Below are 25990 nucleotides of genomic sequence, written 5' to 3'. Positions count from 1 at the left end.
CAGTTAGAGACAGGGAGGAGAGGGTGAGTGACTGGGGATCCAGTTACAGACAGGGAGGAGAGGGAGAGTGACTGACTGGGGATCCAGTTACAGACAGGGAGTGGAGGGAGAGTGACTGGGGATCCAGTTACAGACAGAGAGGAGAGGGAGAGTGACTGGGGATCCAGTTACAGACAGAGAGGAGAGGGAGAGTGACTGACTGGGGATCCAGTTACAGACAGGGAGGAGAGGGGGAGTGACTGACTGGGGATCCAGTTACAGACAGGGAGGAGAGGGAGAGTGACTGGGGATCCAGTTACAGACAGGGAGGAGAGGGGGAGTGACTGACTGGGGATCCAGTTACAGACAGGGAGGAGAGGGAGAGTGACTGGGGATCCAGTTACAGACAGAGAGGAGAGGGAGAGTGACTGACTGGGGATCCAGTTACAGACAGAGAGGAGAGGGAGAGTGACTGGGGATCCAGTTACAGACAGGGAGGAGAGGGAGAGTGACTGACTGGGGATCCAGTTACAGACAGGGAGGAGAGGGAGAGTGACTGGGGATCCAGTTACAGACAGGGAGGAGAGGGAGAGTGACTGGGGATCCAGTTAGAGACAGGGAGGAGAGGGAGAGTGACTGGGGATCCAGTTATGGACAGGGAGGAGAGGGTGAGTGACTGGGGATCCAGTTACAGACAGGGAGGAGAGGGAGAGTGACTGACTGGGGATCTAGTTGCAGACAGGGAGGAGAGGGAGAGTGACTGACTGGGGATCCAGTTACAGACAGGCAGGAGAGGGAGAGTGACTGGGGATCCAGTTACAGACAGGGAGGAGAGGGAGAGTGACTGACTGGGGATCTAGTTGCAGACAGGGAGGAGAGGGAGAGTGACTGACTGGGGATCTAGTTGCAGACAGGGAGGAGAGGGAGAGTGACTGGGCATCCAGTTAGAGACAGGGAGGAGAGGGAGAGTGACTGGGGATCCAGTTACAGACAGGGAGGAGAGGGAGAGTGACTGACTGGGGATCTAGTTGCAGACAGGGAGGAGAGGGAGAGTGACTGGGCATCCAGTTACAGACAGGGAGGAGAGGGAGTGTGACTGAATGGGATCCAGTTACAGACAGGGAGGAGAGGGAGAGTGACTGGGAATCCAGTTACAGACAGGGAGGAGAGGGAGAGTGACTGACTGGGGATCCAGTTACAGACAGGGAGGAGAGGGAGAGTGACTGACTGGGGATCTAGTTGCAGACAGGGAGGAGAGGGAGAGTGACTGACTGGGGATCTAGTTGCAGACAGGGAGGAGAGGGAGAGTGACTGGGCATCCAGTTAGAGACAGGGAGGAGAGGGAGAGTGACTGGGGATCCAGTTACAGACAGGGAGGAGAGGGAGAGTGACTGACTGGGGATCTAGTTGCAGACAGGGAGGAGAGGGAGAGTGACTGGGCATCCAGTTACAGACAGGGAGGAGAGGGAGAGTGACTGGGAATCCAGTTACAGACAGGGAGGAGAGGGAGAGTGACTGACTGGGGATCCAGTCACAGACAGGGAGGAGAGGGAGAGTGACTGGGGATCCAGTTAGACAGGGAGGAGAGGGAGAGTGACTGGGGATCCATTTACAGACAGGGAGGAGAGAGTGAGTGACTGGGGATCCAGTTACAGACAGGGAGGAGAGAGTGAGTGACTGGGGATCCAGTTACAGACAGGGAGGAGAGGGAGAGTGACTGACTGGGGATCCAGTTATAGACAGGGAGGAGAGAGTGAGTGACTGGGGATCCAGTTACAGACAGGGAGGAGAGGGAGAGTGACTGACTGGGGATCCAGTTACAGACAGGGAGGAGAGAGTGAGTGACTGGGGATCCAGTTACAGACAGGGAGGAGAGGGAGAGTGACTGACTGGGGATCCAGTTATAGACAGGGAGGAGAGGGAGAGTGACTGACTGGGGATCCAGTTACAGACAGGGAGGAGAGAGTGAGTGACTGGGGATCCAGTTACAGAGAGGGAGGAGAGGGAGAGTGACTGGGGATCCAGTTAGACAGGGAGGAGAGGGAGAGTGACTGGGGATCCATTTACAGACAGGGAGGAGAGAGTGAGTGACTGGGGATCCAGTTACAGACAGGGAGGAGAGGGAGAGTGACTGGGGATCCAGTTACAGACAGGGAGGAGAGGGAGAGTGACTGGGGATCCAGTTACAGACAGGGAGGAGAGGGAGAGTGACTGGGGATCCATTTACAGACAGGGAGGAGAGGGAGAGTGACTGACTGGGGATCCAGTTACAGACAGGGAGGAGAGAGTGAGTGACTGGGGATCCATTTACAGACAGGGAGGAGAGAGTGAGTGACTGGGGATCCATTTACAGACAGGGAGGAGAGGGTGAGTGACTGAATGGGATCCAGTTACAGACAGGGAGGAGAGGGAGAGTGACTGGGAATCCAGTTACAGACAGGGAGGAGAGGGAGAGTGACTGAATGGGATCCAGTTACAGACAGGGAGGAGAGGGAGAGTGACTGGGAATCCAGTTACAGACAGGGAGGAGAGGGAGAGTGACTGAATGGGATCCAGTTACAGACAGGGAGGAGAGGGAGAGTGACTGGGAATCCAGTTACAGACAGGGAGGAGAGGGAGAGTGACTGGGGATCCAGTTACGGACAGGGAGGAGAGGGAGAGTGACTGGGGATCCAGTTACAGACAGGGAGGAGAGGGAGAGTGACTGAATGGGATCCAGTTACAGACAGGGAGGAGAGGGAGAGTGACTGGGAATCCAGTTACAGACAGGGTGGAGAGGGAGAGTGACTGAATGGGATCCAGTTACAGACAGGGAGGAGAGGGAGAGTGACTGGGAATCCAGTTACAGACAGGGAGGAGAGGGAGAGTGACTGACTGGGGATCCAGTTACAGACAGGGAGGAGAGGGAGAGTGACTGAATGGGATCCAGTTACAGACAGGGAGGAGAGGGAGAGTGACTGAATGGGATCCAGTTACAGACAGGGAGGAGAGGGAGAGTGACTTGGAATCCAGTTACAGACAGGGAGGAGAGGGAGAGTGACTGGGGATCCAGTTACGGACAGGGAGGAGAGAGTGAGTGACTGACTGGGGATCCAGTTACAGACAGGGAGGAGAGGGAGAGTGACTGACTGGGGATCCAGTTACAGACAGGGAGGAGAGGGAGAGTGACTGACTGGGGATCCAGTTACAGACAGGGAGGAGAGAGTGAGTGACTGACTGGGGATCCAGTTACAGACAGGGAGGAGAGGGAGAGTGACTGACTGGGGATCCAGTTATAGACAGGGAGGAGAGGGAGAGTGACTGGGGATCCAGTTACGGACAGGGAGGAGAGAGTGAGTGACTGACTGGGGATCCAGTTATAGACAGGGAGGAGAGGGAGAGTGACTGGGGATCCAGTTACGGACAGGGAGGAGAGAGTGAGTGACTGACTGGGGATCCAGTTATAGACAGGGAGGAGAGGGAGAGTGACTGAATGGGATCCAGTTACAGACAGGGAGGAGAGGGAGAGTGACTGGGAATCCAGTTACAGACAGGGAGGAGAGGGAGAGTGACTGACTGGGGATCCAGTTACAGACAGGGAGGAGAGGGAGAGTGACTGACTGGGGATCCAGTTATAGACAGGGAGGAGAGAGTGAGTGACTGACTGGGGATCCAGTTATAGACAGGGAGGAGAGGGAGAGTGACTGAATGGGATCCAGTTACAGACAGGGAGGAGAGGGAGAGTGACTGGGGATCCAGTTGGAGACAGGGAGGAGAGGGTGAGTGACTGACTGGGGATCCAGTTACAGACAGGGAGGAGAGGGAGAGTGACTGAATGGGATCCAGTTACAGACAGGGAGGAGAGGGAGAGTGACTGGGGATCCAGTTACAGACAGGGAGGAGAGGGAGAGTGACTGGGGATCCAGTTACAGACAGGGTGGAGAGGGAGAGTGACTGGGGATCCAGTTACAGACAGGGAGGAGAGGGAGAGTGACTGGGAATCCAGTTACAGACAGGGAGGAGAGGGAGAGTGACTGACTGGGGATCCAGTTACAGACAGGGAGGAGAGGGAGAGTGACTGAATGGGATCCAGTTACAGACAGGGAGGAGAGGGAGAGTGACTGGGGATCCAGTTACAGACAGGGAGGAGAGAGTGAGTGACTGACTGGGGATCCAGTTACAGACAGGGAGGAGAGGGAGAGTGACTGAATGGGATCCAGTTACAGACAGGGAGGAGAGGGAGAGTGACTGGGAATCCAGTTACAGACAGGGAGGAGAGGGTGAGTGACTGACTGGGGATCCAGTTACAGACAGGGAGGAGAGGGAGAGTGACTGAATGGGATCCAGTTACAGACAGGGAGGAGAGGGAGAGTGACTGGGGATCCAGTTACAGACAGGGAGGAGAGGGAGAGTGACTGGGGATCCAGTTACAGACAGGGTGGAGAGGGAGAGTGACTGGGGATCCAGTTACAGACAGGGAGGAGAGGGAGAGTGACTGACTGGGGATCCAGTTACAGACAGGGAGGAGAGGGAGAGTGACTGACTGGGGATCCAGTTACAGACAGGGAGGAGAGGGAGAGTGACTGGGGATCCAGTTACAGACAGGGAGGAGAGGGAGAGTGACTGGGGATCCAGTTACAGACAGGGTGGAGAGGGAGAGTGACTGGGGATCCAGTTACAGACAGGGAGGAGAGGGAGAGTGACTGACTGGGGATCCAGTTACAGACAGGGAGGAGAGGGAGAGTGACTGACTGGGGATCCAGTTACAGACAGGGAGGAGAGGGAGAGTGACTGACTAGGGATCCAGTTACAGACAGGGAGGAGAGGGAGAGTGACTGACTGGGGATCCAGTTATAGACAGGGAGGAGAGGGAGAGTGACTGAATGGGATCCAGTTACAGACAGGGAGGAGAGGGAGAGTGACTGGGAATCCAGTTACAGACAGGGAGGAGAGGGAGAGTGACTGACTGGGGATCCAGTTACAGACAGGGAGGAGAGGGAGAGTGACTGAATGGGATCCAGTTACAGACAGGGAGGAGAGGGAGAGTGACTGGGGATCCAGTTATAGACAGGGAGGAGAGGGAGAGTGACTGGGGATCCAGTTACAGACAGGGAGGAGAGAGTGAGTGACTGACTGGGGATCCAGTTACAGACAGGGAGGAGAGGGAGAGTGACTGAATGGGATCCAGTTACAGACAGGGAGGAGAGGGAGAGTGACTGGGAATCCAGTTACAGACAGGGAGGAGAGGGAGAGTGACTGACTGGGGATCCAGTTACAGACAGGGAGGAGAGAGTGAGTGACTGACTGGGGATCCAGTTACAGACAGGGAGGAGAGGGAGAGTGACTGACTGGGGATCCAGTTACGGACAGGGAGGAGAGGGAGAGTGACTGAATGGGATCCAGTTACAGACAGGGAGGAGAGGGAGAGTGACTGGGAATCCAGTTACAGACAGGGAGGAGAGGGAGAGTGACTGACTGGGGATCCAGTTACGGACAGGGAGGAGAGGGAGAGTGACTGACTGGGGATCCAGTTACAGACAGGGAGGAGAGAGTGAGTGACTGACTGGGGATCCAGTTACAGACAGGGAGGAGAGGGAGAGTGACTGAATGGGATCCAGTTACAGACAGGGAGGAGAGGGAGAGTGACTGACTGGGGATCCAGTTACGGACAGGGAGGAGAGGGAGAGTGACTGAATGGGATCCAGTTACAGACAGGGAGGAGAGGGAGAGTGACTGAATGGGATCCAGTTACAGACAGGGAGGAGAGGGAGAGTGACTGACTGGGGATCCAGTTACGGACAGGGAGGAGAGGGAGAGTGACTGAATGGGATCCAGTTACAGACAGGGAGGAGAGGGAGAGTGACTGACTGGGGATCCAGTTATAGACAGGGAGGAGAGAGTGAGTGACTGGGGATCCATTTACAGACAGGGAGGAGAGGGAGAGTGACTGAATGGGATCCAGTTACAGACAGGGAGGAGAGGGAGAGTGACTGGGGATCCATTTACAGACAGGGAGGAGAGAGTGAGTGACTGGGGATCCAGTTGGAGACAGGGAGGAGAGGGTGAGTGACTGGGGATCCAGTTACAGACAGGGAGGAGAGAGTGAGTGACTGGGGATCCAGTTGGAGACAGGGAGGAGAGGGTGAGTGACTGGGGATCCAGTTGGAGACAGGGAGGAGAGGGTGAGTGACTGGGGATCCAGTTACAGACAGGGAGGAGAGAGTGAGTGACTGGGGATCCAGTTGGAGACAGGGAGGAGAGGGTGAGTGACTGGGGATCCAGTTACAGACAGGGAGGAGAGGGAGAGTGACTGAATGGGATCCAGTTACAGACAGGGAGGAGAGGGAGAGTGACTGGGGATCCAGTTACAGACAGGGAGGAGAGGGAGAGTGACTGGGGATCCAGTTACAGACAGGGAGGAGAGAGTGAGTGACTGGGGGTCCAGTTACAGACAGGGAGGAGAGGGAGAGTGACTGAATGGGATCCAGTTACAGACAGGGAGGAGAGGGAGAGTGACTGGTGATCCAGTTACAGACAGGGAGGAGAGGGAGAGTGACTGGGGATCCAGTTACAGACAGGGAGGATAGAGTGAGTGACTGGGGGTCCAGTTACAGACAGGGAGGAGAGGGAGAGTGACTGGGGATCCAGTTACAGACAGGGAGGAGAGGGTGAGTGCCTGACTGGGCATCCAGTTATAGGCAGGGAGGAGAGGGAGAGTGACTGACTGGGGATCCAGTTACAGACAGGGAGGAGAGGGAGAGTGACTGACTGGGGATCCAGTTACAGACAGGGAGGAGAGGGAGAGTGACTGGGGATCCAGTTACAGACAGGGAGGAGAGGGTGAGTGACTGACTGGGGATCCAGTTACAGACAGGGAGGAGAGGGAGAGTGACTGGGGATCCAGTTACAGACAGGGAGGAGAGGGTGAGTGCCTGACTGGGGATCCAGTTACAGACAGGGAGGAGAGGGAGAGTGACTGGGGATCCAGTTACAGACAGAGAGGAGAGGGTGAGTGACTGACTGGGGATCCAGTTACAGACAGGGAGGAGAGGGAGAGTGACTGGGGATCCAGTTACAGACAGGGAGGAGAGGGTGAGTGCCTGACTGGGCATCCAGTTATAGGCAGGGAGGAGAGGGAGAGTGACTGGGGATCCAGTTACAGACAGGGAGGAGAGGGAGAGTGACTGACTGGGGATCCAGTTACAGACAGGGAGGAGAGGGAGAGTGACTGGGGATCCAGTTACAGACAGGGAGGAGAGGGAGAGTGACTGGGGATCCAGTTATATACAGCGAGGAGAGTGTGAGTGACTGGGGATCCAGTTACATACAGGGAGGAGAGGGAGAGTGACTGGGGATCCAGTTACAGACAGGGAGGAGAGGGTGAGTGCCTGACTGGGCATCCAGTTATAGGCAGGGAGGAGAGGGAGAGTGACTGGGGATCCAGTTACAGACAGGGAGGAGAGGGAGAGTGACTGACTGGGGATCCAGTTACAGACAGGGAGGAGAGGGAGAGTGACTGGGGATCCAGTTACAGACAGGGAGGAGAGGGAGAGTGACTGGGGATCCAGTTATAGACAGGGAGGAGAGGGAGAGTGACTGGGGATTCAGTTACAGACAGAGAGGAGAGGGAGAGTGACTGGGGATCCAGTTACAGACAGGGAGTAGAGAGTGAGTGACTGGGGGTCCAGTTACAGACAGGGAGGAGAGGGAGAGTGACTGGGGATCCAGTTACAGACAGGGAGGAGAGGGTGAGTGCCTGACTGGGCATCCAGTTATAGGCAGGGAGGAGAGGGAGAGTGACTGGGGATCCATTTACAGACCGGGAGGAGAGGGAGAGTGACTGGGGATCCAGTTACAGACAGGGAGGACAGGGAGAGTGACTGGGGATTCAGTTACAGACAGAGAGGAGAGGGAGAGTGACTGGGGATCCAGTTACAGACAGGGAGGACAGGGAGAGTGACTGGGGATTCAGTTACAGACAGAGAGGAGAGGGTGAGTGCCTGACTGGGCATCCAGTTACAGACAGGGAGGAGAGGGAGAGTGACTGGGGATTCAGTTACAGACAGAGAGGAGAGGGAGAGTGACTGGGGATCCAGTTATAGGCAGGGAGGAGAGGGAGAGTGACTGGGGGTCCAGTTACAGACAGGGAGGAGAGGGAGAGTGACTGGGGATCCAGTTAGACAGGGAGGAGAGGGAGAGTGACTGGGGATCCAGTTACAGACAGGGAGGAGAGGGTGAGTGCCTGACTGGGCATCCAGTTATAGGCAGGGAGGAGAGGGAGAGTGACTGGGGATCCAGTTACAGACAGAGAGGAGAGGGTGAGTGACTGGGGATCCATTTACAGACCGGGAGGAGAGGGAGAGTGACTGGGGATCCAGTTACAGACAGGGAGGACAGGGAGAGTGACTGGGGATCCAGTTACAGACAGGGAGGACAGGGAGAGTGACTGGGGATCCAGTTACAGACAGGGAGGAGAGGGAGAGTGACTGGGGATCCAGTTACAGACAGGGAGGAGAGGGAGAGTGACTGGGGATCCAGTTACAGACAGGGAGGAGAGGGAGAGTGACTGGGGATCCAGTTACAGACAGGGAGGAGAGGGAGAGTGACTGGGGATCCAGTTACAGACAGAGAGGAGAGGGTGAGTGACTGGGGATCCATTTACAGACCGGGAGGAGAGGGAGAGTGACTGGGGATCCAGTTATAGGCAGGGAGGAGAGGGAGAGTGACTGGGGATTCAGTTACAGACAGAGAGGAGAGGGAGAGTGACTGGGGATCCAGTTACAGACAGGGAGGACAGGGAGAGTGACTGGGGATCCAGTTACAGACAGGGAGGACAGGGAGAGTGACTGGGGATCCAGTTACAGACAGGGAGGAGAGGGAGAGTGACTGGGGATCCAGTTACAGACAGAGAGGAGAGGGTGAGTGACTGGGGATCCATTTACAGACCGGGAGGAGAGGGAGAGTGACTGGGGATCCAGTTACAGACAGAGAGGAGAGGGTGAGTGACTGGGGATCCATTTACAGACCGGGAGGAGAGGGAGAGTGACTGGGGATCCAGTTACAGACCGGGAGGAGAGGGAGAGTGACTGGGGATCCAGTTATAGGCAGGGAGGAGAGGGAGAGTGACTGGGGATTCAGTTACAGACAGAGAGGAGAGGGAGAGTGACTGGGGATCCAGTTACAGACAGGGAGGACAGGGAGAGTGACTGGGGATCCAGTTACAGACAGGGAGGACAGGGAGAGTGACTGGGGATTCAGTTACAGACAGAGAGGAGAGGGAGAGTGACTGGGGATCCAGTTACAGACAGGGAGGACAGGGAGAGTGACTGGGGATCCAGTTACAGACAGGGAGGACAGGGAGAGTGACTGGGGATCCAGTTACAGACAGGGAGGAGAGGGAGAGTGACTGGGGATCCAGTTACAGGCAGGGAGGAGAGGGAGAGTGACTGGGGATTCAGTTACAGACAGAGAGGAGAGGGAGAGTGACTGGGGATCCAGTTACAGACAGGGAGGACAGGGAGAGTGACTGGGGATCCAGTTACAGACAGGGAGGACAGGGAGAGTGACTGGGGATCCAGTTACAGACAGGGAGGAGAGGGAGAGTGACTGGGGATCCAGTTACAGACAGGGAGGAGAGGGAGAGTGACTGGGGATCCAGTTACAGACAGGGAGGAGAGGGAGAGTGACTGGGGATCCAGTTACAGACAGGGAGGAGAGGGGGAGTGACTGGGGATCCAGTTACAGACAGGGAGGAGAGGGAGAGTGACAGGGGATCCATTTACAGACAGGGAGGAGAGGGAGAGTGACTGGGGATCCAGTTACAGACAGGGAGGAGAGGGAGAGTGACTGGGGATCCAGTTACAGACAGGGAGGAGAGGGAGAGTGACTGGGGATCCAGTTACAGACAGGGAGGAGAGAATGAGTGACTGGGGTTCCATTTACAGACCGGGAGGAGAGGGAGAGTGACTGGGGATCCATTTACAGACCGGGAGGAGAGGGAGAGTGTCTGGGGATCCAGTTACAGACAGGGAGGAGAGGGAGAGTGACTGGGGATCCAGTTACAGACAGGGAGGAGGGGGAGAGTGACTGGGGATCCAGTTACATACAGGGAGGAGAGGGTGAGTGACTGGGGATCCAGTTACAGACAGGGAGTGGAGGGTGAGTGACTGGGGATCCAGTTACAGACAGGGAGGACAGGGAGAGTGACTGGGGATCCAGTTACAGACAGGGAGGAGAGGGTGAGTGACTGGGGATCCATTTACAGACAGGGAGGAGAGGGAGAGTGACTGGGGATCCAGTTACAGACAGGGAGGAGGGGGAGAGTGACTGGGGATCCAGTTACAGACCGGGAGGAGAGGGAGAGTGACTGGGGATCCAGTTACAGACAGGGAGGACAGGGAGAGTGACTGGGGATCCAGTTACAGACAGGGAGGACAGGGAGAGTGACTGGGGATCCAGTTACAGACAGGGAGGACAGGGAGAGTGACTGGGGATCCAGTTATAGACAGGGAGGAGAGGGAGAGTGACTGGGGATCCAGTTACAGACAGGGAGTGGAGGGTGAGTGACTGGGGATCCAGTTACAGACAGGGAGGACAGGGAGAGTGACTGGGGATCCAGTTACAGACCGGGAGGAGAGGGAGAGTGACTGGGGATCCAGTTACAGACAGGGTGGAGAGGGTGAGTGACTGTCTGGAGATCCAGTTACAGACAGGGAGTGGAGGGTGAGTGACTGGGGATCCAGTTACAGACAGGGAGGAGAGGGTGAGTGACTGTCTGGAGATCCAGTTACAGACAGGGAGTGGAGGGTGAGTGACTGGGGATCCAGTTACAGACAGGGAGGAGAGGGAGAGTGACTGGGGATCCAGTTACAGACAGGGAGGAGAGGGAGAGTGACTGGGGATCCAGTTACATACAGGGAGGAGAGGGAGAGTGACTGACTGGGGCTCCAGGTGCAGTCAGGGAGGAGAGGGAGAGTGACTGGGGATCCAGTTACAGACAGGGAGGAGAGGGAGAGTGACTGGGGATCCAGTTACAGACAGGGAGGAGAGAGTGAGTGACTGGGGATCCAGTTGTAGACAGGGAGGAGAGGGAGAGTGACTGGGGATCCAGTTACAGACAGGGCGCAGAGGGTGAGTGACTGGGGATCCATTTACAGACAGGGAGGAGAGGGAGAGTGACTGGGGATCCAGTTACAGACAGGGCGCAGAGGGTGAGTGACTGGGGATCCATTTACAGACAGGGAGGAGAGGGTGAGTGACTGGGGATCCAGTTACAGACAGGGAGGAGAGAGTGAGTGACTGGGGATCCAGTTACAGACAGGGAGGAGAGAGTGAGTGACTGGGGATCCAGTTACAGACAGGGCGCAGAGGGTGAGTGACTGGGGATCCAGTTACAGACAGGGAGGAGAGGGAGAGTGACTGGGGATCCAGTTACAGACAGGGAGGAGAGGGAGAGTGACTGGGGATCCAGTTACCGACAGGGAGGAGAGGGAGAGTGACTGGGGATCCAGTTACAGACAGGGAGGAGAGGGAGAGTGACTGGGGATCCAGTTACAGACAGGGAGGAGAGAGTGAGTGACTGGGGATCCAGTTACAGACAGGGAGGAGAGAGTGAGTGACTGGGGATCCAGTTACAGACAGGGAGGAGAGAGTGAGTGACTGGGGATCCAGTTACAGACAGGGCGCAGAGGGTGAGTGACTGGGGATCCAGTTACAGACAGGGAGGAGAGAGAGAGTGACTGGGGATCCAGTTACAGACAGGGCGCAGAGGGTGAGTGACTGGGGATCCAGTTACCGACAGGGAGGAGAGGGAGAGTGACTGGGGATCCAGTTACAGACAGGGCGCAGAGGGTGAGTGACTGGGGATCCAGTTACAGACAGGGAGGAGAGGGAGAGTGACTGGGGATTCAGTTACAGACAGAGAGGAGAGGGAGAGTGACTGGGGATCCAGTTACAGACAGGGAGTGGAGGGTGAGTGACTGGGGATCCAGTTACAGACAGGGAGGAGAGGGTGAGTGACTGGGGATCCAGTTACAGACAGGGAGTGGAGGGTGAGTGACTGGGGATCCAGTTACAGACAGGGAGGAGAGGGAGAGTGACTGGGGATCCAGTTACAGACAGGGAGTGGAGGGTGAGTGACTGGGGATCCAGTTACAGACAGGGAGTGGAGGGTGAGTGACTGGGGATCCAGTTACAGATAGGGAGTGGAGGGTGAGTGACTGGGGATCCAGTTACAGATAGGGAGGAGAGGGTGAGTGACTGACTGGGGATCCAGTTACAGACAGGGAGGAGAGGGAGAGTGACTGGGGATTCAGTTACAGACAGGGAGTGGAGGGTGAGTGACTGGGGATCCAGTTACAGATAGGGAGGAGAGGGTGAGTGACTGACTGGGGATCCAGTTACAGACAGGGAGGAGAGGGAGAGTGACTGGGGATCCAGTTACAGACAGGGAGGAGAGGGAGAGTGACTGGGGATCCAGTTACAGATAGGGAGGAGAGGGTGAGTGACTGTCTGGAGATCCAGTTAGAGGGAGGAGAGGGAGAGTGACTGGGGATCCAGTTACAGATAGGGAGGAGAGGGTGAGTGACTGACTGGGGATCCAGTTACAGACAGGGAGGAGAGGGAGAGTGACTGGGGATCCAGTTACAGACAGGGAGGAGAGGGAGAGTGACTGGGGATCCAGTTACAGACAGGGAGGAGAGGGAGAGTGTCTGGGGATCCATTTACAGACAGGGAGGAGAGGGAGAGTGACTGGGGATCCAGTTACTGACCGGGAGGAGAGGGGGAGTGACTGGGGATCCAGTTACAGACAGGGAGGACAGGGAGAGTGACTGGGGATCCAGTTACAGACAGGGAGGAGAGGGAGAGTGACTGGGGATCCAGTTACAGACAGGGAGGAGAGGGAGAGTGACTGGGGATCCAGTTACAGACAGGGAGGAGAGGGAGAGTGACTGGGGATCCAGTTACAGACAGGGAGGAGAGGGAGAGTGACTGGGGATCCAGTTACAGACAGGGAGGAGAGGGAGAGTGACTGGGGATCCAGTTACAGACAGGGAGGAGAGGGAGAGTGTCTGGGGATCCAGTTACAGACAGGGAGGAGAGGGAGAGTGACTGGGGATCCAGTTACAGACAGGGAGGAGAGGGAGAGTGTCTGGGGATCCAGTTACAGACAGGGAGGAGAGGGAGAGTGACTGGGGATCCAGTTACAGACAGGGAGGAGAGGGAGAGTGTCTGGGGATCCAGTTACAGACAGGGAGGAGAGGGAGAGTGACTGGGGATCCAGTTTCAGACAGGGAGGAGAGGGAGAGTGACTAGGGATCCAGTTACAGATAGGGAGGAGAGGGTGAGTGACTGTCTGGAGATCCAGTTAGAGGGAGGAGAGGGAGAGTGACTGGGGATCCAGTTACAGACAGGGAGGAGAGGGAGAGTGACTGGGGATCCAGTTACAGACAGGGAGGAGAGGGAGAGTGACTGGGGATCCAGTTACAGACAGGGAGTAGAGGGTGAGTGACTGGGAATCCAGTTACAGACAGGGAGGAGAGGAAGAGTGACTGGGGATCCAGTTACTGACCGGGAGCAGAGGGTGAGTGACTGGGGATTCCGTTACAGACAGGGAGTAGAGGGTGTGTGACTGGGGATCCAGTTACAGACAGGGAGGAGAGGAAGAGTGACTGGGGATCCAGTTACAGACAGGGAGGAGAGGGTGTGTGACTGGGGATCCAGTTACAGACAGGGAGGAGAGGGAGAGTGACTGGGGATCCAGTTACAGACAGGGAGGAGAGGGAGAGTGTCTGGGGATCCAGTTACAGACAGGGAGGAGAGGGAGAGTGACTGGGGATCCAGTTACAGACAGGGAGGAGAGGGAGAGTGACTGGGGATCCAGTTACAGACAGGGAGGAGAGGGTTTGTGGGGATCCAGTTCCAGACCAGGAGGAGAGGGTGAGTGACTGTCTGGGGATCCAGTTCCAGGGAAGTGTCCTGGAAACTCGCTGCTATTAAGAAGGTCCATGTAGTTACATGATGAATATTGATTCCAGGTCGAATTCCCTTGGCTTTTCCCTCTCCTCCCTGATGAAGGTTACTGTGATTGCAGTGCAGAGAGGAAAGCGACCATGTCGCTCAATGTGTTAATATTAGTGTCCCAACATCTGACTTTGTTGATGTCAGATCCTGGGTTTCTGATTGTAGAATTATCCACTATAAACAGCTCCCACCCTGTTAAAACTGTAGCTAATCAACCAAGTTTGAATATAATGCTGGGCTCTGTGTGTTGTCAAGTGCGCAGGTTGGTAGCAGGGATGTCCCTGGAGACTGAGGATCACTGAAAATCCCAGGCTTCCGTTCAGGATTGTAATTCCTGCATGTGCCATCATTGGATCATGCACCAGCCCCTCCTGTTTCATTGGATCACATGCCCATCTTCCCTGCCACTGAATCATGTGCCTACCATCTTCCCCCCCCCCCCCCCCGCGCCACTCAATTGCCCCTTCCCCACACCCGACTCCACTGCTGGATTGCGCACACCTCCGCTGGGGTGGGGATGTGAGGGGCACAGCAGTTGTTGTTTGATTCTCCAGCCTGCTGGCACTGGGGTACTAACTGGGCTGTGATCAGCTAAACTGGCACAGATTGGGATCAAACTCTCATTCTTCTAGTCTGTGTAATTTGGTATCATCCCAGGGCAAGCTTCACCCATTAGGGTTGTACAAAACACTGCATTCTGAAAATTATCCAAGCTTTCCCAAGAGCTGGCTGTAAAGATGCAGCCGAATCACGGGCTTCAATATTCTCGAGAAGAAAGTTCCCTAACTTTACTGTGGTTATCCTCTCTGATAATAGAAAGGTTGTGCGAAAGGTTAGTGTGACCGAGCGGAATAATATGTACCGAAAGGAGCACAAGGAAGAGGCCATCGCCTGGCAACAGGTCGGCAACAAGGAGAGCGACCCAGAGCTGCAGGACGAAGAGGATGAGGATGCACAGACTGACTCCGAGCTCAAACAGTACAAATTGGTACGAGCACCATCTTACTTCGAACAACTACTGGTTATTGAGCAGACCTGATGTGTGTGGAGTTCTTGATTATCAAGATTTACTGAGTTAGCTTATTCAGGGTAAGGGGTTAGCGTGTGGGTTTGACTGTTCAGGGTCGGGTTAGTGTGTGGGTTTGACTGTTCAGGGTAAGGCGTTAGCGTGTGGGTTTGACTGTTCAGGGTCAGGGGTTAGCGTGTGGGTTTGACTGTTCAGGGTCAGACTTGAGTTGTATACAAGTGAAATGCCTATGGCCATTTTTGTTATGTTAAAGTTGTTTGCCCTGGCTCAGTGAGTCGCACACTCATCTGAGTCCGAAGGTTGTGGGTTCAAGTCCCACTGCAGAGACTTGACGCACAATTCAGGCTGTCACTCCCAGTGTAGCACTGAGGGAGAGCTGCAGTCAGTCAGCCAGATGAGACATTAAACCGAGGCCATGTCTGCCTCCTCAGGTGGGTGCAAAAGTTCCCAGGGCATGATGTTGAAGAGGAATAGGGGAGATCTGCCTGGTGACTGGGCCAATATTTATCCCTCAACTGTCATCACAAAGAAACGATTAGAATCATTCGAATGATTACAGCACTGAAGGAAGCCATTCGGTCCATTGTGTCCATGCTAGCTCTCTGCAAGAGCAACTCAACACGTCCCACTCCCCCGCCCTTTCCCTGGAGCCCTGCAAATTTTTTTATTTTCAGGTGCTTATCCAATTCCCCTTTGCCTCGACTTGAATCTGACTCCACCACACTCAGCCAGTGCATTCCGGACCCTGACCAATTTACAAAAAAAAAAATTCTTCATCTTACCATTGCTTTTTTTGCCGTTCAAATTAAATTGGCATTCTCTAAAATAAAAGCAGAATACTGCAAATGTTGGAAATACTCAGCCGGTCTGGCAGCATCTGTGGAGAGAGAAACAGAATTAACGTTTCAGCTCAATGACCTTTCATCATGAATTGCGGGTCACTGACCTGAAACGTTTACTCTGCTTCTCTCTCCACAGATGCTGCCAGACCTGCTGAGTATTTCCAGCATTTCTTGGTTTTATTTAATCCTCTAGTTCTCAATCGTTCCGCCAGTAGGAACAATTTCTCTCTCGCCACTCTGTCCAGACGCCTCATGATTTTGAGCACCTCTATCAAATGTCCTCTCAACCTTCTCTAAGGAAAAAACCCCAGCTTTTCCAGTCTATCCTTGTAACTGAAGTTCTTCATCCCCGGAACCATTCTCGTGAATCTTTTCTTAGACCCTCTCCAGTGCCTTCACATCCTTCCTAAAGCATGGTGCTCAGAACTTGACCCAAAACTCCATTTGAGGACGAACCAGGGGTTTTTATAAAGGTTCATAATAACTTCTGATCATTTTCACTTTGCTGTTTGTGGGAGCTTGCTGTGGCTGCCACATTTCCTACATTACAAAAGTGACTACACTTCAAAAGTATTTCATTAGCTGTGGACATGCTCTAAAATGTCCTGAGGTTGTGAAATGCAAGTCAGTCTTTCTTTAAACAACATCAGCCACTTGTCTGCCCAACTCCCAGCTCACATCCCTTCCCTGCTCTATCCCAATTCCTCTGTATTTAGTCTGTTTGCTCTGTGATTTGTGACCCCATTCCCTGGAGTGGTAGCAGGATGATAATTGGTAGATGTTCTGAAATGACACTCTCGGTTATTCAGCGAAGTCATACCTGTCTAATTGCTTTCCTTTCCAGAACGTCGCACCCAGGATGATGAAAGGAGATGAGGAACCCAGCGAAGGGAGCTGGGCGAGCGGCGAGCCGAATTTGAGGAACGGTTCTGCAGTTCCAGCCTCTGCGTGGCACCTGTCAGAATCTGCTTCAGAGCAGGACGACAAGAGGCTGGATCGGAGCTTGTCCTATCAGCAGGCCACCAGAGAGGAGCCATCGTCTGACCTGAGTAAGGAGAAGTCTCACCATACACTGGCTGACCTGAAGCGGCAGCGAGCAGCTGCCAAACTCCAGAAGCAGCTGCCCGCCGAGGAGTACTCAACAAGCGAAGCAGCTGACAGCAGCGTCTCTCAGCCCATGACCACGACCCCACCTGAGCAGAACTCCATCTACTTCACTCCAGCCAGTGGGGACCCCCCGCTGGTCAAGTTCAAAGCACCTGTGGAGGAGGCTCCGAGCGAGAAGTCCAGCAGATGCTGCAAAATGATGTGACGTGACCAAGCTTCCAGAGCCAGCAATGTGTCCATGACCATAAGGCCACCACGAGGGGTATGGCAGGATAATCTGTGATGAGAGGGACCTGAAAAGCAAACACTTTAACTTCACGCATTGGGAGCCCTGTCTCTGGGGTTCCTCATCTGGTTTAACCTGCACCGTCTGGTCTTTAAATACTGAGGCCCCTTTTACTGTTTGCTTCTGGGGGCACAGGGCTTTGTTTATATAAAACCCACTATCCCTGCACCCTGCTCAACAACAGCTGCTTGCTCGCAACTGCCAAAAGCAAAAAAAAAAAGAACAAAATGACCCAGTGATTGGACAGGTTTGTATCCGGCACACCAGCCTTGTACCTGAGCACCCAGTGAAGCTGTCAGCTCCACAGCCTGTCCGTCTTTCAGCACACGCCACTAATCCAAACATCCACATCATAGCAAAAGCTGAAAAGACAGCTGTCATTGTTAGATTGCTTTAACTAATCGAACCCTGCATCAGGAGTCTGGACACGACATTCCCTCCCTCCTGTGCCTGCTTGACAATGTGTGGAGTGGACCACTGATTCACAGAGCCAGCACCATGTCTTCACCAGCAGGAACTGTCCACTTCCTGAACACACTGACAGCTCGACAAAACATTCCGGATAGACATTACAACAACAAGAGGTGCAGGTGGAGCTGTCAGTCAGGGTGCACATTTGGACACTGTGCTTTGTGCTTACATTGATGGGACTCCTGCTGTCAGATACTAGAAATTGGGTTGGGGTCTAAACCCAGAGCCTTGTGTGTACATGGCGAAGATTAAATTGCCCAAGATTAGCAACAAAGTGGTAATGTTGCTGAGAGGCTGTAGGGTGGCTGATGGGGGAAATGGAAACACATCCCCCTCTTCAACAGCACATGGTTCAGGCAGAGTGCAGTCTGCAGCATTTACCCTCTATCTATCCCATGATATATCTCCATCATACAGTCATTACCGGACAGAAGGAGGCAATTTGGCTCTGTCTCCATGCAGGATTTTTTTTCTCCCTCCCTCTTTCGTCGCCATTCAGTTCTCCAGTCTCTGTGCAGAGTGCACCATCTCCAGTATTTCTTTCCTCCCCTCCCAGTTTTCTCCCTCCCCTCTGTCTGGCTCCAGTTCACCAGCCCATATATGCAGACTCTGAATCAGTCATTTTCCCTCCTGGTCACTGGCACCTGCCCTGAGAGTATTTAATGGGGACAGTGTAGAGGGAGCTTTACTCTGTATCTAACCCCGTGCTGTACCTGTCCTGGGATTGTTTGATGGGGACAGTATAGAGGGAGCTTTACTCTGTATCTAACCCCCATGCTGTACCTGTCCTGGGAGTGTTTGATGGGGACAGTGTAGAGGGAGATTTACTCTGTATCTAACCCCGTGCTGTACCTGTCCTGGGAGTGTTTGATGGGGACAGTGTAAAGGGAGATTTACTCTGTATCTAACCCCGTGCAGTACCTGTCCTGGGAGTATTTAATGGGGACAGTGTAGCGGGAGATTTACTCTGTATCTAACCCCGTGCTGTACCTGTCCTGGGAGTGTTTGATGGGGACAGTGTAGAGGGAGCTTTACTCTGTATCTAACCCCGTGCTGTACCTGTCCTGGGAGTGTTTGATGAGGACAGTGTAGAGGGAGATTTACTCTGTATCTAACCCCGTGCTGTACCTGTCCTGGGAGTATTTAATGGGGACACGGTAGAGGGAGATTTACTCTGTATCTAACCCCGTGCTGTACCTGTCCTGGGAGTGTTTGATGAGGAACTGTATTTAGAATGAAGAGAAATGTTCCAGTCCCCATCACTGACATCAGTCACCTAATGAGCACAAAATGATTTGTCTTAATTATTTTCAAAGAAAGAAAAATAAATAAATGTAATATATTCTGATACAGAAAAGGAGTTGTGAACATATGCTGTCTTTGTTGCTGTGGCTTGGGGAAGCCTCTATCCCTCTTGGAGAATGTATTCAGGTAAGCGTTTTGAAAGGAGAGTGAGTTTTTAGTTGGAAAAGGTGACTATGTTGTTTGGACGTTAATGCTGATACCATATACACCACATCTCCTAATCTACTCTCACTTATCGCTATTCCTTTTCTTTGGCCTTACATTATATCAGAACAATATCAATTTATATTGAGTCTACAGCACAGAAACAGGCCATTCGGCCCAACAGTTGCATGCCAGTGTTTATGCTCCACATTAGCAGCCTCCCACCCTCCTTCAACTAACCTATCAACATATCTTTCTATTCCTTTCTCCCTCGTGTTTATCCAGCTTTCTCTTAAATGTATCTATACTATTCGCCTCAACTATTCCCTGTGATAGTGAGTTCCACATTCTCCCCACTCTCTGGGTAAAGAGGTTTCTCCCGAATTCCCAATTGGATTTATTAGTCACTATCTTATATTGATGGCCCCTAGTTCTAGTCTCACCTACAAGTGGCAACATTTTCACCATGTCTACCCAATCAAATCCTTTCATCCATCTCTTTTTTTCTAGAGGAAAAGACCCCAGCCTCTTCAATCTTTCTATAGTTGTAGCCTCTCGGTTCCAGTATCTTTGTTGCACCTTCTCCAGTGCCTCAGTATCTTTTTTATAATATGGAGACCAGAACTGAGCACAGTAACTCCAAGTGTTGTCTAACCACGATTCTGAAAACTCATACAGAACAGGAAGAGGCCGTCCAGCCCCTCGAGTCTACTCTGCCACTTAATCAGATCACGGTTGATCTGTATCTCAACTCCATTTACCCGCCATTGCTCCATATACCTCGATACAGGTATATGGGCAGCGCAGTGGTTAGCACCGCAGCCTCACAACTCCAGGGACCTGGGTTCAATTCTGGGTACTGCCTGTGCGGATTTTGCAAGTTCTTCCTGTGACCGTGTGGGTTTCCTCCGGGTGCTCCGGTTTCCTCCCACCGCCAAAGACTTGCAGGTTGATGGGTAAATTGGCCGTTGTAAATTGCCCCTAGTGTAGGTAGGTGGTAGGGAATATGGGATTACTGTAGGGTTAGTATAAATGGGTGGTTCTTGGTCAGCACAGACTCAGTGGGCTGAAGGACCTGTTTCAGTGCTGTATCTCTAAATAAATAAAATAAATACCCTTAACCAAACAAACATCGATCAATCTTAGTATTGATCGTTCCAATTGACCCACAGCTTTTCGTCGGACGGAGAGTTCCAGATTTCCCTTCCCTGTTCTGTGAAGAAGTGCTTCCTGACATCACTCCTGAATAACTTGGCTCTAATTTTAAGGTTATGCCCCTTTTTCTGGACACTTTCTCCACCCCCCCCAGGATTATCTGCCCACTGACCTGCAGTGATGGGCGAGACACCGATTGGAGCAACAGCAAATCATACACCCAAGTGGGAGTTGTTGTGGAGGATGAAATTCAGAAACCCTAAAAGTGACTGAAGTTTTAAACCAGTCTCTGTGATGGAACACAAATCTGATCTTTCAAGTACAACAGCTTCTTTCAGTTGGACAGTGAGCCAGCTCGAAAGCAGCCACTTTTAGAGAGGAATTTCTCATTTCACAAGGTTAGTTACAGTGTGGTGGATCCCACCAGTAGTTTTGGGAAGCACCACTTTAACATGTCAGCAGTAACAGCATCTGTTGAACCCTGACAGTTCCTGTACTCCCTGTCAGCTAAGCAGGAGCTCCTCCACCCCAGGGTGTGTCTTTATTAAAGTGGGAGAAGAGAGACAAGAGTTTGAAGATAAATCTGCATCAGCTGTTTGTTCTAAGTGAAGTGGAACATCTGGATTGTATATCACCTTTCTCTCTCCTTTCTTTCTTTCCCTTTCTCTCTCTCTCTCTTTCCCACCCCCCCCGTCCCTCCTCCCCTTACCCCAGCATAGGGGTCTCTCTTTCTCTCTCTCTGACACTCTGTGTGCTCCCCACTCAGCTGCAGTAGGCACCATGAACACCTTCTTTCTCCAGGCTGCATCCTCATTGTTGAACTATTGCCAACTCTTGTTCGATCCCGTGCTCTGCAGTCTTCCCATCCTCAGCTGCCCTCTAGGCTTTCTTAAACCAAGCTTGGTGTGGCCTTATCCCAGTTTTTTTTCCCTTCATCCCCCACTGTCTTCCCTTCCATTCTCCCCTTGGCTTCCCGAACTGTACAGATTTCCACTGCCAGTTCTGGAATTGTAGATCCCGATGCTGGACTGTTAGTGGTTCAGCCCTGTGCTGATGCTGTATAAAAACTGTCTTCGTACAATCTGAATGTACCAAGGAAGTCGGGGTGATGGTTGAATACATGGACTTGAATTTTATAAATGATTTTCTAAACTCTAGACGTTATTGAATAAATGTGCTGCTGCAAGGAGGAGCTGAGCCCCTCTCCCTGCTCCTGGCTCCTCTATGTGACCCCCCTACTGAGCACCTTGCTTTCCATGTTAGTACCAGTCCCCATAGACATTCTTCATGTCTGAACCATAGCAATGTGTGGGGAGCTGTTTGACTATCGGGTGCATCACAGACAAGCCTGACATTCATGCATGAGGTCACTGGGTAGTGCCCATCAGCAGAGGCTGTGATTGGTTTCAGACTCTTCTCATCCCTGTACACCGAGGGCAAGACAATTCTCCCAGAGACTGAGAACAAAGCTGCACCACAGCCCATAATCACACCGGGGAGCAGGCTGAGTGGGGAGTGAGAGTATCGCTCTGTCGGGGGGAGGGGGGAGTGAGTATCGCTCTGTCGGGGGGAGGGGGGAGTGAGTATCGCACTGTCGGGGGGAGTGGGGAGTGAGTATCGCTCTGTCGGGGGGAGGGGGGCGAGAGAGTATCGCTCTGTCGGGGGGAGGGAGAAGAGAAAGTATCGCTCTGTCGGGGGGAGGGGGGAAGAGAGAGTATCGCTCTGTCGGGGGGAGGGGGGAGAGAGTATCGCTCTCTGTCGGGGGGAGGGGGGAGTGAGAGTATCGCTCTCTGTCGGGGGGAGGGGGGAGAGAGAGTATCGCTCTCTGTCGGGGGGAGGGGGGGAGAGAGAGTATCGCTCTGTCGAGGGAGGGGGAGTGAGAGTATCGCTCTGTCGAGGGAGGGGGAGTGAGAGTATCGCTCTCTGTCGGGGGGAGGGGGGAGTGAGAGTATCGCTCTGTCGGGGGGAGGGGGGAGTGAGAGTATCGCTCTCTGTCGAGGGAGGGGGAGAGAGAGTATCGCTCTCTGTCGGGGGAGGGGGGAGTGAGCGTATCGCTCTGTCGGGGGAGGGGGAGAGAGAGTATCGCTCTGTCGAGGGAGGGGGAGAGAGAGTATCGCTCTGTCGGGGGGAGGGGGGGAGTGAGAGTATCGCTCTGTCGGGGGGAGGGAGAGTATCGCTCTGTCGGGGAGTGGGGAGTGAGAGTATCGCTCTGTCGGGGGGAGGGGGGAGTGAGTATCGCACTGTCGGGGGGAGTGGGGAGTGAGTATCGCTCTGTCGGGGGGAGGGGGGCGAGAGAGTATCGCTCTGTCGGGGGGAGGGGGGAGTGAGTATCGCTCTGTCGGGGGGAGGGAGAAGAGAAAGTATCGCTCTGTCGGGGGGAGGGGGGGAAGAGAGAGTATCGCTCTGTCGGGGGGAGAGAGTATCGCTCTGTCGGGGGGAGGGGGGAGAGAGTATCGCTCTCTGTCGGGGGTAGGGGGGAGTGAGAGTATCGCTCTCTGTCGGGTGGAGGGGGGAGAGAGAGTATCGCTCTCTGTCGGGGGGAGGGGGGGAGAGAGAGTATCGCTCTGTCGAGGGAGGGGGAGTGAGAGTATCGCTCTGTCGAGGGAGGGGGAGTGAGAGTATCGCTCTCTGTCGGGGGGAGGGGGGAGTGAGAGTATCGCTCTGTCGGGGGGAGGGGGGAGTGAGAGTATCGCTCTCTGTCGAGGGAGGGGGAGAGAGAGTATCGCTCTCTGTCGGGGGGAGGGGGGAGTGAGCGTATCGCTCTGTCGGGGGAGGGGGGAGTGTGAGTATCGCTCTGTCGAGGGAGGGGGAGAGAGAGTATCGCTCTGTCGAGGGAGGGGGAGAGAGAGTATCGCTCTGTCGGGGGGAGGGGGGGAGTGAGAGTATCGCTCTGTCGGGGGGAGGGAGAGTATCGCTCTGTCGGGGGGAGGGGGAGTGAGTATCGCTCTGTGTCGGGGAGGGGGGAGTGAGTATCGCTCTGTCGGGGGGAGGGGGGAGTGAGAGTATCGCTCTGTCGGGGGGAGGGAGAGTATCGCTCTGTCGGGGGGAGGGGGGAGTGAGAGTATCGCTCTGTCGGGGGGAGGGGGGAGTGAGAGTATCGCTCTGTCGGGGGGAGTGAGAGTATCGCTCTGTCGGGGGGAGGGGGGAGTGAGAGTATCGCTCTGTCGGGGGGAGGGGGGAGTGAGAGTATCGCTCTGTCGGGGGGAGGGGGGAGTGTGAGTATCGCTCTGTCGGGGGGAGGGGGAGTGTGAGTATCGCTGTGTCGAGGGAGGGGGAGTGTGAGTATCGCTGTGTCGAGGGAGGGGGAGTGTGAGTATCGCTCTGTCGGGGGGAGGGGGAGTGAGAGTATCGCTCTGTCGGGGGGAGGGGGAGTGAGTTTCGCTCTGTCGGGGGGAGGGGGAGTGTGAGTATCGCTCTCTGTCGGGGGGAGGGGGAGTGTGAGTATCGCTCTCGGGGGGAGGGGGAGTGAGAGTATCGCTCTGTCGGGGGGAGGGGGAGTGAGAGTATCGCTCTGTCGGGGGGAGGGGGAGTGAGTTTCGCTCTGTCGGGGGGAGGGGGAGTGTGAGTATCGCTCTCTGTCGGGGGGAGGGGGAGTGTGAGTATCGCTGTGTCGAGGGAGGGGGAGTGAGTATCGCTGTGTCGAGGGAGGGGGAGAGAGAGTATTGCTGTCTGTCGGGGGGAGGGGAGTGTGAGTATCGCTGTGTCGAGGGAGGGGGAGTGAGTATCGCTGTGTCGAGGGGAGGGGGAGTGAGAGTATCGCTCTGTCGGGGGGAGGGGGAGTGTGAGTATCGCTCTGTCGGGGGGAAGGGGAGTGAGAGTATCGCTCTGTCGGGGGGAGGGGGAGTGAGTATCGCTCTGTCGGGGGGAGGGGGAGTGAGAGTATCGCTCTGTCGGGGGGAGGGAGAGTGTGAGTATCGCTCTGTCGGGGGGAGTCTGAGTATCGCTCTGTGTCGAGAGAGGGGGAGTGAGAGTATCGCTCTCGGGGGGAGGGGGAGTGAGAGTATCGCTCTGTCGGGGGGAGGGGGAGTGAGTTTCGCTCTGTCGGGGGGAGGGGGAGTGTGAGTATCGCTCTCTGTCGGGGGGAGGGGGAGTGTGAGTATCGCTGTGTCGAGGGAGGGGGAGTGAGTATCGCTGTGTCGAGGGAGGGGGAGAGAGAGTATTGCTGTCTGTCGGGGGGAGGGGAGTGTGAGTATCGCTGTGTCGAGGGAGGGGGAGTGAGTATCGCTGTGTCGAGGGGAGGGGGAGTGAGAGTATCGCTCTGTCGGGGGGAGGGGGAGTGTGAGTATCGCTGTGTCGGGGGGAGGGTGGAGTGTGAGTATCGCTCTGTCGGGGGGAAGGGGAGTGAGAGTATCGCTCTGTCGGGGGGAGGGGGAGTGAGTATCGCTCTGTCGGGGGGAGGGGGAGTGAGAGTATCGCTCTGTCGGGGGGAGGGAGAGTGTGAGTATCGCTGTGTCGGGGGGAGGGGGGAGTGTGAGTATCGCTCTGTCGGGGGGAGGGGGAGTGTGAGTATCGCTGTGACGAGGGAGGGGAGTGTGAGTATCACTCTGTGTCGAGGGAGGGGGAGTGAGTATCGCTGTGTCGAGGGAGGGGGAGAGAGAGTATCGCTCTGTCGGGGGGAGGGGGAGTGAGAGTATCGCTCTGTCGGGGGGAGGGGGAGTGAGAGTATCGCTCTGTCGGGGGGAGGGGGAGTGAGAGTATCGCTCTGTCGGGGGGAGGGGGAGTGTGAGTATCGCTCTGTCGGGGGGAGGGGGAGTGAGAGTATCGCTCTGTCGGGGGGAGGGGGAGTGTGAGTATCGCTGTGTCGGGGGGAGGGGGGAGTGTGAGTATCGCTCTGTCGGGGGGAGGGGGAGTGTGAGTATCGCTGTGTCAAGGGAGGGGAGTGTGAGTATCACTCTGTGTCGAGGGAGGGGGAGTGAGTATCGCTGTGTCGAGGGAGGGGGAGAGAGAGTATCGCTCTGTCGAGGGAGGGGGGAGTGAGAGTATCGCTCTCTGTCGAGGGAGGGGGGAGTGAGAGTATCGCTCTCTGTCGAGGGAGGGGGAGTGACAGTATCGCTCTGTGTCGAGGGAGGGGGGAGTGAGAGTATCGCTCTCTGTCGAGGGAGGGGGGAGTGAGAGTATCGCTCTCTGTCGAGGGAGGGGGAGTGACAGTATCGCTCTGTGTCGAGGGAGGGGGGGTGAGAGTATCGCTCTGTGTCGAGGGAGGGGGGAGTGAGAGTATCGCTCTCTGTCGAGGGGAGGGGGGAGTGAGAGTATCGCTCTCTGTCGAGGGGAGGGGGGAGTGAGAGTATCGCTCTGTGTCGAGGGAAGGGGAGTGAGAGTATCGCTCTCTGTCGAGGGAGGGGGGAGTGAGAGTATCGCTCTCTGTCGAGGGAGGGGGGAGTGAGAGTATCGCTCTGTGTCGAGGGGAGGGGGGAGTGTGAGTATCGCTTTGTGTCGAGGGAGGGGGGAGTGAGAGTATCGCTCTCTGTCGAGGGAGGGGGGAGTGTGAGTATCGCTCTGTGTCGAGGGAGGGGGGAGTGAGAGTATCGCTCTGTGGTACAGAGCTGTTTGTTGTGGGTCGGGGACCGGAAGCAGTGTGGGTTGATGCACTGGGATAACAGACCAGACAGACTGATCTCGCAGTGAGCCCTCTGGCTTGATGAATCAGGATATTTAATAATCTGTTAGAGTGCG

General features: G+C 54.9%; 1 protein-coding gene across 2 annotated transcripts in view; it reads left to right on the top strand.

The window, feature by feature from the left end:
• Positions 1-19070, top strand: part of ppp1r16a (protein phosphatase 1, regulatory subunit 16A) — a 185123-nt gene extending 166053 nt beyond the window's left edge. For both annotated transcript variants that reach the window (XM_068016127.1, XM_068016117.1), the window contains 2 exons: positions 14797-14968; positions 16694-19070. In XM_068016127.1, coding sequence (XP_067872228.1) covers positions 14797-14968; positions 16694-17161 — 640 coding nt within the window. In that variant the 3' untranslated portion in view covers positions 17162-19070. The remainder of the gene's footprint in view (positions 1-14796; positions 14969-16693) is intronic.
• Positions 19071-25990: the final 6920 nt, after the last annotated feature.

Source organism: Heterodontus francisci, chromosome 2 (assembly GCF_036365525.1).
Source record: "Heterodontus francisci isolate sHetFra1 chromosome 2, sHetFra1.hap1, whole genome shotgun sequence".
In the NCBI taxonomy this organism is placed as follows: Eukaryota; Metazoa; Chordata; class Chondrichthyes; order Heterodontiformes; family Heterodontidae; genus Heterodontus; species Heterodontus francisci.
This window is presented reverse-complemented; position numbering and strand designations above follow the sequence as displayed.